Below are 15,752 nucleotides of genomic sequence, written 5' to 3'. Positions count from 1 at the left end.
TACCTACCCTCCACCTGGCTGCCCCTCCACCCTTCTACCTACCCTCCACCTGGCTGCCCCTTCACCCTTCTACCTACCCTCCACCTGGCTGCCCCTCCACCCTTCAACCTACCCCCCTCCTCCCTCCTCCTCCTGACAACACAGACAGCAGGCCATCACTATTTACATGGACAACACAGAAAGCAGGCCATCACTATTTACATGGACAACACAGACAGCAGGCCATCACTATATACATGGACAACACAGAAAGCAGGCCATTGTGTAATGGGGGCAGACATGGCGATTCTCTTATCCAAGTCCAATGTCTCACGACCATAGGTCATAGGTCTGTCCAGCTCTGGCCAATCCCAGGGGGCTGTGGGGTGTGGTGGTAATGTCCCCCTGCCCAGCTGTAGAGGGGGTGCTAGTCAGGGTTACGGGTGGGGTTGGTGGCCAGGGTGTCATAGAGCAGTTCTGGCCAGCTGTAGAGGGGGTGCTAGTCAGGGTTACGGGTGGGGTGGTGGGGTTGGTGGCCAGGGTGTCATAGAGCAGCTCTGGCCAGCTGTAGAGGGGGTGCTGGCCAGGGTGTCATCAGCTCTGGGGTTAGGGGCTGGTGGCCAGGGTGTCATAGAGCAGCTCTGGCCAGCTGTAGAGGGGGTGCTAGTCAGGGTTACGGGTGGGGTGGTGGGGTTGGTGGCCAGGGTGTCATAGAGCAGCTCTGGCCAGCTGTAGAGGGGATGCTAGTCAGGGTTACGGGTGGGGGTTGGTGGCCAGGGTGTCATAGAGCAGCTCTGGCCAGCTGTAGAGGGGGTGCTAGTCAGGGTTACTGGTGGGGCCGTGGGGTTGGTGGCCAGGGTGTCATAGAGCAGCTCTGGCCAGCTGTAGAGGGGGTGCTAGTCAGGGTTACGGGTGGGGGGTTGGTGGCCAGGGTGTCATAGGGCAGCTCTGGCCAGCTGTAGAGGGGTGCTAGTCAGGGTTACGGGTGGGGTGGGGGGTGCTGTAGAGGGGGTGCTAGTCAGGGTTACGGGTGGGGTGGGGGGTGCTGTAGAGGGGGTGCTAGTCAGGGTTACGGGTGGGGTGGGGGGTTGGTGGCCAGGGTGTCATAGAGCAGCTCCCTGCAGCTATAGCACAATAGCCAATAGCTATAGCACAATAGCCAATAGCTATAGCACAATAGCCAATAGCTATAGCACAATAGCCAAAATCTATGGCACAATAGCCAATAGCACAATAGCCAAAATCTATGGCACAATAGCCAATAGCACAATAGCCATGGCACAATAGCCAATAGCACAATAGCCATGGCACAATAGCCAATAGCACAATAGCCATGGCACAATAGCCAATAGCACAATAGCCATGGCACAATAGCCAATAGCACAATAGCCATGGCACAATAGCCAATAGCACAATAGCCATGGCACAATAGCCAATAGCACAATAGCCATGGCACAATAGCTATGGCACAATAGCCAATAGCACAATAGCCATGGCACAATGGCACAATAGCCAACAATAGCTATGGCACAATAGCCAATAGCCAATGGCACAGCACAATAGCCATAGCACAATAGCTATAGCACAATAGCACAATAGCCATGGCACAATAGCACAATAGCACAATAGCCAATAGCACAGCTATGGCACAATAGCACAATAGCCAATAGCACAATAGCCATGGCACAATAGCCAATAGCACAATAGCCATGGCACAATAGCCAATAGCACAGCTATGGCACAATAGCCAATAGCACAGCTATGGCACAATAGCCAATAGCACAGCTATGGCACAATAGCCAATAGCACAGCTATTGCACAATAGCTAATAGCACAGCTATGGACAATAGCACAGCTATTGCACAATAGCCAATAGCACAGCTATGGCACAATAGCCAATAGCACAGCTATTGCACAATAGCCAATAGCACAGCTATTGCACAATAGCCAATAGCACAGCTATTGCACAATAGCCAATAGCACAGCTATTGCACAATAGCCAATAGCACAGCTATAGCACAATAGCCAATAGCACAGCTATAGCACAATAGCCAATAGCACAGCTATAGCACAATAGCCAATAGCACAGCTATAGCACAATAACCAATAACCAATAGCACAGCTATAGCACAATAGCCAGTGATAACGTATGCAGGCCAGGGATGAGATCCATGGGAAACAGTGGTGGGAAGAACATTTGGGCCCTGACCTCTAATATAATATATAATAATAATAATATATAATAATATATGCCATTTAGCTGACGCTTTTATCCAAAGCGACTTACAGTCATGTGTGCATACATTCTACGTATGGGTGGTCCCGGGAATCGAACCCACTACCCTGGCGTTACAAGCGCCATGCTCTACCAACTGAGCTTTGCTGCTCACACAACACTGGGGAGAGGATGGAGAGCCACTGAGGAGGGGACTAGCCTGGTCCCAGATCTGTTGGTGTTGTCTTCTCATTGTGATCATTGTGAAACCAAATGTGATAATGACCATAGGAGTTGGTAAGAAAGCACAAACAGATTTGAGACCAGGCTATGGATGGAGAGGGATCGGGGGAGGAACTTGGGACTGGACAGGGGACTGGGGAGTCGAGGGAGGTCTGTTTAGGAGAGCCCATATTGATCGGGGACAGACCAAGAGAAAGGGAACACTAAAAGATGTCACTACATATTGAAAAATATCTGATTCTCCCCTTTATAACCTGTTGATGTCCCAAAAGCCACTCAAAAACTCTGCATCTAGCCACCTCTGCCTCTAGCCACCTCTGCCTCTAGCCACCTCTGCCTCTAGCCACCTCTGCCTCTAGCCACCTCTGCCTCTAGCCACCTCTGCCTCTAGCCACCTCTGCCTCTAGCCAAACTATACCTACAGTATCTATACCTATATCTAATCATCACTTACCCAGACCACTGATGGTATATTCTGTGTCCTCAGGCTGGAGCTGGATGCAGGGCTGTTCTGGTTGACCCTCATGGTAACAGAGCCGGTAACCCTGGACGACCACGGAGCCTGGAGATGGCTGCCATCGAACCAAGATGGAGGTGCAGTTGAGAGGCTCCAGTTGCTGCAGCAGTGGGGCAGGTGGCACTGTGGGGACACAAGGAAGGAGAACAGGTACGAAGAGGATGATGGACACAGGAAGGAGAACAGGTAGGAAGAGGATGATGATGGACACAGGAAGGAGAACAGGTAGGAAGAGGATGATGGACACAGGAAGGAGAACAGGTAGGAAGAGGATGATGATGGACACAGGAAGGAGAACAGGTAGGAAGAGGATGATGATGGACACAGGAAGGAGAACAGGTACGAAGAGGATGATGGACACAGGAAGGAGAACAGGTACGAAGAGGATGATGGACACAGGAAGGAGAACAGGTACGAAGAGGATGATGGACACAGGAAGGAGAACAGGTACGAAGAGGATGATGAGGACACAGGAAGGAGAACAGGTATGAAGAGGATGATGAGGGGACACAGGAAGGAGAACAGGTACGAAGAGGATGATGGACACAGGAAGGAGATCAGGTATGAAGAGGATGATGATGGACACAGGAAGGAGAACAGGTAGGAAGAGGATGATGAAGAACACAGGAAGGAGAACAGGTAGGAAGAGGATGATGAAGAGGATGATAGGAAGAGGATGAGGGACACAGGGATGGACACAGGAAGGAGAACAGGTAGGAAGAGGATGATGGACACAGGATGGAGAACAGGTAGGAAGAGGATGATGGACACAGGAAGGAGAACAGGTAGGAAGAGGATGATGAAGGACACAGGAAGGAGAACAGGTAGGAAGAGGATGATGAGGACACAGGAAGGAGAACAGGTATGAAGAGGATGATGAAGGACACAGGAAGGAGAACAGGTACGAAGAGGATGATGGACACAGGAAGGAGATCAGGTATGAAGAGGATGATGATGGACACAGGAAGGAGATCACGTATGAAGAGGATGAAGAAAAATCTGTTGAAGCGCCCTTAAGCAAGGCACTTAACTCCTAATTGCTTCTGTAAATCACTCTGAAGAATAGAGTCTGTTAAAATGCATTAGAAATTAATCTTAAATTGTGTCATTTTGGAGTCACTTTTTTGTAAATAAGAATAGAATACGTTCTGTGTGATGTTGGTTACCTTTGATGCTGGAGGTTTTGGGTGAGGGTTAGGATGTGATGTTAGTTACCATTGATACTGGTTTAGGGTGAGGGTTAGGATGTGATGTTGGTTACCTTTGATACTGGAGGTTTAGGGTGAGGGTTAGGATGTGATGTTAGTTCCCATTGATACTGGAGGTTTTGGGTGAGGGTTAGGATGTGATGTTAGTTACCATTGATACTGGTTTAGGGTGAGGGTTAGGATGTGATGTTAGTTACCATTGATACTGGTTTAGGGTGAGGGTTAGGATGTGATGTTAGTTACCATTGATACTGGAGGTTTTGGGTGAGGGTTAGGATGTGATGTTAGTTCCCATTGATACTGGAGGTTTTGGGTGAGGGTTAGGATGTGATGTTAGTTCCCATTGATACTGGAGGTTTTGGGTGAGGGTTAGGATGTGATGTTGGTTACCTTTGATACTGGAGGTTTTGGGTGAGGGTTAGGATGTGATGTTGGACCTTTGTGATGTTGTTAGTTCCCATTGATACTGGAGGTTTTGGGTGAGGGTTAGGATGTGATGTTAGTTACCATTGATACTGGAGGTTTTGGGTGAGGGTTAGGATGTGATGTTAGTTCCCATTGATACTGGTTTAGGGTGAGGGTTAGGATGTGATGTTAGTTCCCATTGATACTGGTTTAGGGTGAGGGTTAGGATGTGATGTTAGTTCCCATTGATACTGGTTTAGGGTGAGGGTTAGGATGTGATGTTAGTTCCCATTGATACTGGTTTAGGGTGAGGGTTAGGATGTGATGTTAGTTACCATTGATACTGGAGGTTTTGGGTGAGGGTTAGGATGTGATGTTAGTTCCCATTGATACTGGTTTAGGGTGAGGGTTAGGATGTGATGTTAGTTCCCATTGATGCTGGAGGTTTAGGGTGAGGGTTAGGATGTGATGTTAGTTACCTTTGATGCTGGAGGTTTTAGGGTGGGGGTTAGGATGTGAGGGTTACCATTGATACTGGTTTGGGTGAGCAGGTTATCAGGGATGTGATGTTAGTTACCTGCAGCTGATGCTGGAAGTTTAGGGTGAGGGTTGGATGCTGTTGGTTACCATTGATACTGACAGAATTTGGGTCTGCGGGGTTACGGATGTGATGTTAGTTACCATTGATGCTGGAGGTTTGGTTGGTGAGGTGCCACAAAACCTGTGATGTCTGTAGGGCTTTGGCTGGTTCAGGGTGAGGGTTGGGATGTGATGGGGTTCCCATTGATACTCAAGTGTTTATGGGTGAGGGTTAGGATGTGATGTTGGTTAACCTTAATCCCAATGCTGGAGGTTATTTGGGATGATTTTAGATGCGTGATTCTTACAGTTTGATGCAATGTTTAGGGTGAGGGTTAGCACAATGTGATGTCACACTTACCAGTCAAGTGCTGGAGGTTTTGGAAAGGTGCAGTGGGAGGTCCAGGAGGAGGGTTCATTCCATTCCATTCTACCCTGACAACAGTGGCTGACAACAGTCGATCCTGCTTGGAGTCCTCCAGAGGTGACAGACGGTATCAGGCTGAAGGTCTCCCAGGAGGTACTGGGTGCTGTTTTGGGCCAGCTCCACAGACAGAACCGTGGCGTCTGCAGCTGTACGGTAGGACAGACGATAGGCCCAGATGTGCCCACGGGACAGTTTGGTTGGTAGAGGCTGCCACAAAACTTGGATGTCTGTAGGGCTGTGGCTGGTCAGGCTGAGCTCTGGGGTACGCAGGGGCACTGGAGGAGACATTCAACCGTGTTTGAATGGATCAGTTCGAGACAAGTGGAGTGCGCAGAAACTCTAAACTTAATCCCAATATTGAGCGGTTATTTGGGATGATTTGTAGATCAGTGATTCTGCACAGTCTGAATGCAATGTAGTTAAACTTAAAACACGCACAATCATTCACACTGTCCAGTCAAGTGATGAAGTGAGTTACAGAAAGGAGCAGTTGAGAATCCCTGTTATCGGCTCAATTCCATTCCATTCTATTCATTGGCATGACAACAGTCTACATGACAACAGTCTACATGACAACAGTCTACATGACAACAGTCTGCTTGTATGTCCTTACTCACCGTCCTCCAGAGTGTGTTGACAGACCTGGTCAGACATACGGCTAGCTCCCATCGGCATATAGGCCACCATGTAGAAAGAGTAGTTCCAGGCTGGCTCCAGGTCATCTATAATGTAGCTGGTCGTGTCGTTGCCAATCACCACCTGGTATTCCTCATTGTTTAGTCCTGGGAATGGATAGAGGAGAAAATGAAAAGGTTTTAATGTAACGTCTCACAAGGAAGATGCCTCAAATGTAAAGATTCCTTGAAAGGGAGATAAGGGGACTCAACTGTTTAAATTAATGACAAAGATGAATAAAATAGATATAAAAGACCAGAGAAGAATATCTTCAAACCCTGTGGTATGTAAACAAGTTGGTTTTACTGTTTGTGTATACTAGTCTTTCTGCTAACAGTCTTCTTGCCCCTCAGATTTTCTGTAAACATTGAACTAATACAGAGCAGAGTCACGTTCCCTGTGACATGCCTTTCCTACCCACAGGCCTCAAACAGTCCTAACCTGTGACATGTCTTTCCTACCCACAGGCCTCAAACAGTCCTAACCTGTAACATGTCTTTCCTACCCACAGGCCTCAAACAGTCCTAACCTGTGACATGTCTTTCCTACCCACAGGCCTCAAACAGTCCTAACCTGTGACATGTCTTTCCTACCCACAGGCCTCAAACAGTCCTAACCTGTGACATGTCTTTCCTACCCACAGGCCTCAAACAGTCCTAACCTGTAACATGTCTTTCCTACCCACAGGCCTCAAACAGTCCTAATCTGTAACATGTCTTTCCTACCCACAGGCCTCAAACAGTCCTAACCTGTAACATGTCTTTCCTACCCACAGGCCTCAAACAGTCCTAATCTGTAACATGTCTTTCCTACCCACAGGCCTCAAACAGTCCTAACCTGTGACATGTCTTTCCTACCCACAGGCCTCAAACAGTCCTAACCTGTAACATGTCTTTCCTACCCACAGGCCTCAAACAGTCCTAACCTGTGACATGTCTTTCCTACCCACAGGCCTCAAACAGTCCTAACCTGTAACATGTCTTTCCTACCCACAGGCCTCAAACAGTCCTAACCTGTAACATGTCTTTCCTACCCACAGGCCTCAAACAGTCCTAACCTGTGACATGTCTTTCCTACCCACAGGCCTCAAACAGTCCTAACCTGTGACATGTCTTTCCTACCCACAGGCCTCAAACAGTCCTAACCTGTAACATGTCTTTCCTACCCACAGGCCTCAAACAGTCCTAACCTGTAACATGTCTTTCCTACCCACAGGCCTCAAACAGTCCTAACCTGTGACATGTCTTTCCTACCCACAGGCCTCAAACAGTCCTAATCTGTGACATGTCTTTCCTACCCACAGGCCTCAAACAGTCCTAACCTGTGACATGTCTTTCCTACCCACAGGCCTCAAACAGTCCTAACCTGTGACATGCCTTTCCTACCCACAGGCCTCAAACAGTCCTAACCTGTGACATGTCTTTCCTACCCACAGGCCTCAAACAGTCCAAACCAAATGACATGTCTTTCCTAGGAGGAGGAGTTTACTTTAGTCTGCATCCCCCTTTTTAAACCGTATTTTTAGCAACTGTCAGCTATTATTGTGGTGTCCATTTTAAGTTAACTAATGTTTCTAGATTATCACGCTACAAATGTTTGGTCTGTTTGGTCTGGACAAAGTCGAGTAGTAGATAGAGCTATATCCTATTCCCTAAGGAATAAGTCCTATTCCCTAAGGAATAAGTCCTATTCCCTAAGTCCTTTTCCCTAAGTAATAAGTCTTATTCTCTAAGTCCTATTCCCTAAGTCCTGCCTGAACCCTATTCCCTAACTCAAAAGTGCTATTCCCTAAATCCAAAGTCCTATTCCCTAAGTAATAAATCAATTCCCTAAATCCTATTACCTAAGGAATAAGTCCTATTCCCTAAGTAATAAATCCTATTCCCTAAGTAATAAGTCCTATTCCCTAAGTAATAAGTCACATTCCCTAAGTAATAAATCCTATTCCCTAAGTAATAAATCAGATTTCCTAAATCCTATTCCCTAAGTAATAAATCAGATTTCCTAAATCCTATTCCCTAAGTAATAAGTCCTATTCAATCATTCCTATTCCCTAAGTAATATGTCCTATTCCCTAAGTAATATGTCCTATTCCCTAAGTAATATGTCCTATTATATAAGTAATATGTCCTATTATATAAGTAATAAGTCCGATTCCCCAAGTCCGATTCCCCAAGTCCGATTCCCCAAGTCCGATTCCCCAAGTCCGATTCCCAAAGTCCGATTCCCCAAGTCCGATTCCCCAAGTCCGATTCCCCAAGTCCGATTCCCCAAGTCCGATTCCCCAAGTCCGATTCCCCAAGTCCGATTCCCCAAGTCCGATTCCCCAAGTCCGATTCCCTAAGTACTAAATCCTATTTAAATGTTTTATTTGACCTTTATTTAACTAGACAAGTCAGTTAAGAAGAAATTATTATTTCCAATTATGGCCTTCCGGCCAAACACTGCCCTACCCCGGCCAAACACTGCCCTACCCCGGCCGATGCTGAACAGTGGGTTAACTGGTCTAGGAACAGTGGGTTAACTGGTCTAGGAACAGTGGGTTAACTGGTCTAGGAACAGTGGGTTAACTGGTCTAGGAACAGTGGGTTAACTGGTCTAGGAACAGTGGGTTAACTGGTCTAGGAACAGTGGGTTAACTGGTCTAGGAACAGTGGGTTAACTGGTCTAGGAACAGTGGGTTAACTGGTCTAGGAACAGTGGGTTAACTGGTCTGAACAGTGGGTTAACTGGTCTAGGAACAGTGGGTTAACTGGTCTAGGAACAGTGGGTTAACTGGTCTAGGAACAGTGGGTTAACTGGTCTAGGAACAGTGGGTTAACTGGTCTAGGAACAGTGGGTTAACTGGTCTAGGAACAGTGGGTTAACTGGTCTAGGAACAGTGGGTTACCTGGTCTAGGAACAGTGGGTTACCTCAGCCAAACACTGCCCTACCCCGGACGATGCTGAACAGTGGGTTAACTGGTCTAGGAACAGTGGGTTAACTGGTCTAGGAACAGTGGGTTACCCCGGCCAAACACTGCCCTAACCCGGACGATGCTGGGCCAAATATATGCCGTCCTATGGGACTCCCGATAACGGCAGGTTGTGATAGAGCCCAGGATCAAACCCGGGTCTGTAGTGACGCCTCTAGCACTCCGACACATTGATCATCAACACTTCAAAAACACCTTGCGGCCCCAGGTTCCTCCTGGGTTCCTCCTGGGGCTACGCCTGTCTGAGGGTCGCTTTGCCATCAATCGGAACCTCCGGGTTTCCGCGGCAGTCGCAGGCCGCCTCCTTGCGGACTTCGTCCCGCTAAAGTGCAGACCAGGACGCCTCGGTGGGAGTGTTGAGAGGGGGCTTCGGCTCGCTCTCCTCTCCCCGGTGCGTCCTTCCTTTCCCATACGTTACACATGTAACATTCCCGGGGTAGCACTGGGGGTTAGGTTTGTGCCGCGGAGCTCCGACCGCCGACCTGAACCAGATTGAGAAGGTGAGCCCGGGCTCCCGACTCACACTCCATTCACCTTGACTACGTCCTCAGATCAGAAGAGACAACCCGCTGAATTGCTAAGCGGAGGAAAATAAACTAACCAGGATTCCCTCAGTAGCGGCGAGCAAAGAGGGAAGAGCCCAGCGTCAAATCCCCATCCGTCCGGCGGCCACGGAAAATGTGGCGTACAGAAGAACTTGTTAAGGCCTATTGCCTAAATCCTATTCCCTATGTCCTATTCCCTAAATCATATTGCCTAAATTCTAAGTCCTATTCCCTAAATTCTAAATCCTATTCCCTAAAAATTCTAAATCCTATTCCCTGAGTCCTACATCCTACTCCTTAAGTCCTATTCCCTAAATCCTAAATCCTATTTCCTTAGTCCTAAATCCTATTCGCTAAGTCCTGTTTCCTAAATCCTATTCCATAAATCCTAATTCCTATTCCCTACAGTAAATCCCAAGTCTATTGTCTAAGTCCTATTCCCTAAATTCTATTCCCTAAGTCCTATTTCAAGGCCATCCAAGCTTACGACACTTCAAAAACGGTGTCCTGTTCCTTTAAGAGCATGCAGCGAGAGGTTGAGAAGGTTGAGGGCGGACATTGGCAGGCCATGGCTTATTTTGGTGAGCTTGCCATTCTTCCTGATAAAACCTTGACCTCAGCACTGGCTACAACAGATGGCCTCCAAGGAAAGCTGGTCACACGTTAGACTACTAGAGCCGTAGAGGTTAGAGCGCTGCCTGCCCGCCTCCATTACCTTTTGAGGTGGACTGGACTCCCCTTTTCACTCCTTTCAATACCTTCATTGTGAAGTTCAAAAAAAAAACCATTTTCAACATTTCTCAGTGACCAATCGTTGCCTGTAACATATTGGAACAACAAGAACCAATTTTAGGAATGTTTGGAAAAACGTCTTTACTCCATCACCCAGTCTTTACTCCATCCCCCAGTCTTTACTCCATCCCCCAGTCTTTACTCCATCCCCCAGTCTTTACTCCATCCCCCAGTCTTTACTCCTACCTTCAGCCTTCATGTAGTGAACAGAATAAGCGATGACTTTGTCAGCGTTGTAGATGGGTCTCTCCCAGGCCAGTAGGATGGCTGAGGAGGAGATGGTTTCAGCGTGGATGTTCCTGGGAGCGCTGGGCCGGTCCTCAGACATCACCACGATGAGGCGTGCCAGGGACAGAACACTGCCCTGTTCGTTCTCCGCCACACACTGGTAGATGGCATCATCCTCCGTTGTGATCTGAGTGATCACCAGTTTACTGTGGAGGGAAACAGAGACATGAACTTCAGTATCGTCTTTATTAATGGTATGTGTACAATGCCAGCAAGCTTAAATCAATACTTGTATTATTTTTTATAAATGTATTACCAGGCAGGTCAATTAAGAACAAATTATTATTTACAACGATGGCCTGGCAGGTCGCCATTTGAACTACACAAAACTGCGTTGTTGTTTAAAGGCTTGTAAAGTAAGCATTTCACTGTAAGGTCTACACCTGTTTTATTCAGCATTTCACTGTAAGGTCTACTACACCCGTTTTATTCAGCATTTCACTGTAAGGTCTACTACACCTGTTGTATTCAGCATTTCACTGTAAGGTCTACTACACCTGTAGTATTCAGCATTTCACTGTAAGGTCTACTACACCTGTAGTATTCAGCATTTCACTGTAAGGTCTACTACACCCGTTTTATTCAGCATTTCACTGTAAGGTCTACTACACCTGTTGTATTCAGCATTTCACTGTAAGGTCTACTACACCTGTAGTATTCAGCATTTCACTGTAAGGTCTACTACACCTGTAGTATTCAGCATTTCACTGTAAGGTCTACTACACCTGTAGTATTCAGCATTTCACTGTAAGGTCTACTACACCTGTTGTATTCAGCATTTCACTGTAAGGTCTACTACACCTGTAGTATTCAGCATTTCACTGTGAGGTCTACTACACCTGTAGTATTCAGCATTCCACTGTGAGGTCTACTACACCTGATGAGAAAAGCTTCACTATTATCACAACAAACCATTGCAGGAGATCATTTGACTGACACGTTGACATTTTTTTATTAAAAGTTCTCTTTATGTCAATCGTGTTATTGTGAAGTCAAAGACACATTTTCATATTGAGTGGACAATTTAAAAAAAAAGGTTTTGTTTTAATTCTAAATTTAAATTTTTGTTGCAGGTGCGTGGATCTTCAGTACGGAGTTGTTCAGGTGTAACAGTACCTGTTGTACATCTTGATCCTGCCGTTCAGGTGCACCTCCTCTCCGTTCTTCAGCCAGGTGATGCGTGGCGGGGGCACCCCCTGAGCCTGGCACACGAAGCGGGCAGTGCCAGCCCTGGGGCGGGTCTGGCTCTCGGGTCTCTCCACCAGTGATGGGGGCTCTAAAGGCAGAACCGAGTGGTGGATGAGGTATGTATCTCACTTTCACTATTTCATTTTAACTGTGCTATACACATCCAATCTATTTGTGCCGTATTATTGATAGGAAAATGCCAAGATTGGCACGAATATTCTTACATTTGTACTTTTTATTAGTGGATAGAGACAGGAAGTATTAAGAAGTTGAAACAGTAGGCCCAGGGTTTGAACCCACACTCACACAGACATACATACACCAAAGGCCGTGAGGTGTTTCTCAAAATGCCTACTACACTGCTCCGAGGACGCAAATTGGGAGTACGGGGAGGGGCGGAAGTACAAGTCTACATCAAAGTATGCGAAGCGAGGGCACTTCTCGAATGCGTACTCCGTTTGTAGATATTTTGAAGCATGCGTCGATGCTTCAACGGAAAGTACGCAAAGAAATATGACACAACCACGTAACAAAAATGAAGAAATATGACACAACCACGTAACAAAAATGAAGAAATATGACACAACCACGTAACAAAAATGAAGAAATATGACAACCACGTAACAAAAATGAAGAAATATGACACAACCACGTAACAAAAATTAAGAAATATGACACAACCACGTAACAAAAATTAAGAAATATGACACAACCACGTAACAAATTAAGAAATATGACACAACCACGTAACAAAAATTAAGGTTCTTGCAATCAATGGCGTCCATTATTTGAGCTGAAGCGAAAAAGAAAAATACATTCCCATCTCGCGCGTCGCCCATCCCCCTCTCGCGCGTCACCCATCCCCCTCTCGCTCGTCGCCCATCCCCCTCTCGCGTCGCCCATTCCCCCCTCTCGCGCGTCGCCCATTCCCCTCTCGCGCGTCGCCCATCCCCTCTCGCGCGTCGCCCATCCCCTCTCGCGCGTCGCCCATCCCCCTCTCGTCGCCCATTCCCCTCGTCGCCCATTCCCCTCGTCGCCCATTCCCCTCTCGCGCGTCGCCCATTCCCCTCTCTCGCGTCGCCCATTCCCCTCTCGCGCGTCGCCCATTCCCCTCTCGCGCGTCGCCCATTCCCCTCTCGCGTCGCCCATTCCCCTCTCGCGCGTCGCCCATTCCCCTCTCGCGCGTCGCCCATTCCCCTCTCGCGTCGCCCATTCCCCTCTCGCGCGTCGCCCATTCCCCTCTCGCGCGTCGCCCATTCCCCTCTCGCGCGTCGCCCATTCCCCTCTCGCGCGTCGCCCATTCCCATCTCGCGTCGCCCATTCCCATCTCGTCGCCCATTCCCATCTCGCCGCCCATTCCCATCTCGCGTCGCCCATTCCCACCTCACGTGTTGCCGGACTACAATGTTTTATCTTGATACTTAATAAACACATGCTGTGTTACTGTTGCCGTGGTTACCAGCCTACACTACCCATTGTAGTGTGCGTAGGTCGTAGGTCAATAGTAAGTCAATAGATCCAACTGGCTAGCTACTACCGTTAGCTGCTTCTCAGTGCTGCTCAGCGTGAGGTAATACAGTAGGGGGAGTGCTGCTCAGCGTGAGGTAATACAGTAGGGGGAGTGCTGCTCAGCGTGAGGTAATACAGTAGGGGGAGTGCTGCTCAGCGTGAGGTAATACAGTAGGGGGAGTGCTGCTCAGAGTGAGGTAATACAGTAGGGGAGTGCTGCTCAGCGTGAGGTAATACAGTAGGGCAGGGGTGTCAAAGTCAAATGGACGGAGGGCCAAATAAAAAATTTAGCTACAAGCCGAGGGCCGGACTGTTCGAATGTTCATTGAAAAATTTTTAAATGACGCATATAGTCTAGTGAACCTAATTGAACCTACTGAAAACCTAACAAATATATTCCAATATGATCAGATAAATAAAGCAATATTTTCTTATGGCTCTGTCAGTAATCTTTAATTTTCAACAGACACAAAAGACAAATTTCCTTTATATAAAAATCCCCATAACATGAACATTAAATGAAAGAAACCGGTATTCAAGGCACCATCAGTAGCCTATATTTTCTATTTTAGCAAAAGTGGGCTAAATTTACTTCAAAGAAAAAAACAATAATAGCAATTTTCTATCATCCACTCAACTGAAATATTTTTAAAATATAATTGGATTGAAATACAATAAAATAAAGTGCAAAAATCTATTAATCAAAAACAACACTTTGTTTAAGGAGAAGTAACATGCAGTGAAAACAAATATTAAACTTTAACTTTTAAACTTGAACTGAGTAAAAACTCTAAATATGTGATTGCACAGTAATGTTCACTTGTTTGAGGTTGAGGGTGATACTTGGTGGTGTCCCATCTTTTCCACAAGTTCATCAATGTTCGGGGTAAGGCTCTGAGCTGAGGAAATCCTCAGAATTGAGTGGAGGTGTTCAGCAGTAAGTCGACTTCTGTGTGATGTTTTGTTCAAGTTCATCAAAGAAAACAGTTGTTCACACAGGTATGTGCTGCCAAACATAGACAACGTTTGAGCAGCCTGGATGCGCAGCTGGGGCATTGTGTCGGGGAGGAAACGGGCGAACTCCGCAGCACCCACTGCCGCATATTTTGCCCTCAGTGCATCATTGCATTGGAGGTCAATCAACTCCATTTGGAGGTTTGGTGGTGAGCTTTCCACGTCAACAGCAAATGGGTTACCGAGCAGTTCCAACCTGCTTTTTGTGCTTCAAAGTCAGCAAATCGGCGTCGAAAGTCAGCGGCAAGCATACCTATTTTATCAGCCAACTGTGCGCTCGGGAACGCACTGGTAGAGAGCTTCTCTTTCATGGTCTGGCAGCTGGGAAAGTGGCTCAAATTTTCTTTCCGCATCTGCGTCTCCCACAGAGTCAGTTTGGTTTTAAATGCCTTCACTGTACTGTACATATCAGAGATGACACGATCCCGACCCTGCAGCTGCAAGTTCATTGCATTCAGATGACTCGTAATGTCACACAGAAAAGCCATTTCACACAGAAACATTTCGTCTCGGAGTTGTGTTGTGTCTTTCCCTTTGCTGTCCAAGAACAGACAAATCTCCTCACGAAGCTCGAAACATCTTTGAAGCACCTTTCCTGGCTTAGCCATCGCACCTCTGTGTGATAAGGCAAATCACCATGCTCCGTTTCTAACTCCGTCAGAAATGCCTTGAACTGGCGGTGATTCAAACCTTTGGCTCTGATAAAGTTAACTGTGCGCGTGATGATGCTCATTACATGCTCCATTTTCAAGGCTTTACCGCACAACGCTTCCTGGTGTATGATACAATGATAAGCTGTCAGCTCACCTGTCGCGTTTTCCTCTTGCATCTTTTCCCGTATCTTCGCCACCAGTCCGCTCCTGTGTCCACACATCGCAGGTGCTCCGTCGGTTGTCAAACCCACGAGTTTTTCCCAAGGCAGCTCCATCTCATTTACACATCTTGACACCTCTTCATACAAATCATGCCCCGTAGTTGTGCCATGCATAGGACGTAAAGCCAAAAACTCCTCTGTCACGCTTAGGCTGGAGTCCACTCCGCGGATGAAAATTGACAACTGGGCAATGTCAGAAATGTCGGTGCTCTCATCCACAGCCAAGGAATATGCAATGAAATCTTTTCCCTTTTTCACAAGCTGCTCTTTTAGATTGATGGACAACTGGTCTACTCTCTCGGCAATGGTGTTTCTGCTC

General features: G+C 47.1%; 1 protein-coding gene across 1 annotated transcript in view; it reads right to left on the bottom strand.

Annotated features, from left to right (window-relative positions):
• Nucleotides 1-15,752, bottom strand: part of LOC118358800 (protogenin B-like) — a 41,761-nt gene that overhangs the window by 14,719 nt on the left and 11,290 nt on the right. Inside the window, exons 7-13 of the mRNA XM_052480904.1 lie at nt 11,965-12,124; nt 10,747-10,994; nt 6,191-6,355; nt 5,640-5,848; nt 5,535-5,581; nt 5,047-5,069; nt 2,892-3,077 (exon numbers count right to left, since the gene is read on the bottom strand). Of these exons, the coding sequence (XP_052336864.1) occupies nt 2,892-3,077; nt 5,047-5,069; nt 5,535-5,581; nt 5,640-5,848; nt 6,191-6,355; nt 10,747-10,994; nt 11,965-12,124 (1,038 nt within the window). The remainder of the gene's footprint in view (nt 1-2,891; nt 3,078-5,046; nt 5,070-5,534; nt 5,582-5,639; nt 5,849-6,190; nt 6,356-10,746; nt 10,995-11,964; nt 12,125-15,752) is intronic.

The sequence above is a fragment of the Oncorhynchus keta genome, chromosome 26 (assembly GCF_023373465.1).
Source record: "Oncorhynchus keta strain PuntledgeMale-10-30-2019 chromosome 26, Oket_V2, whole genome shotgun sequence".
Lineage (NCBI taxonomy): Eukaryota > Metazoa > Chordata > Actinopteri > Salmoniformes > Salmonidae > Oncorhynchus > Oncorhynchus keta.
This window is presented reverse-complemented; position numbering and strand designations above follow the sequence as displayed.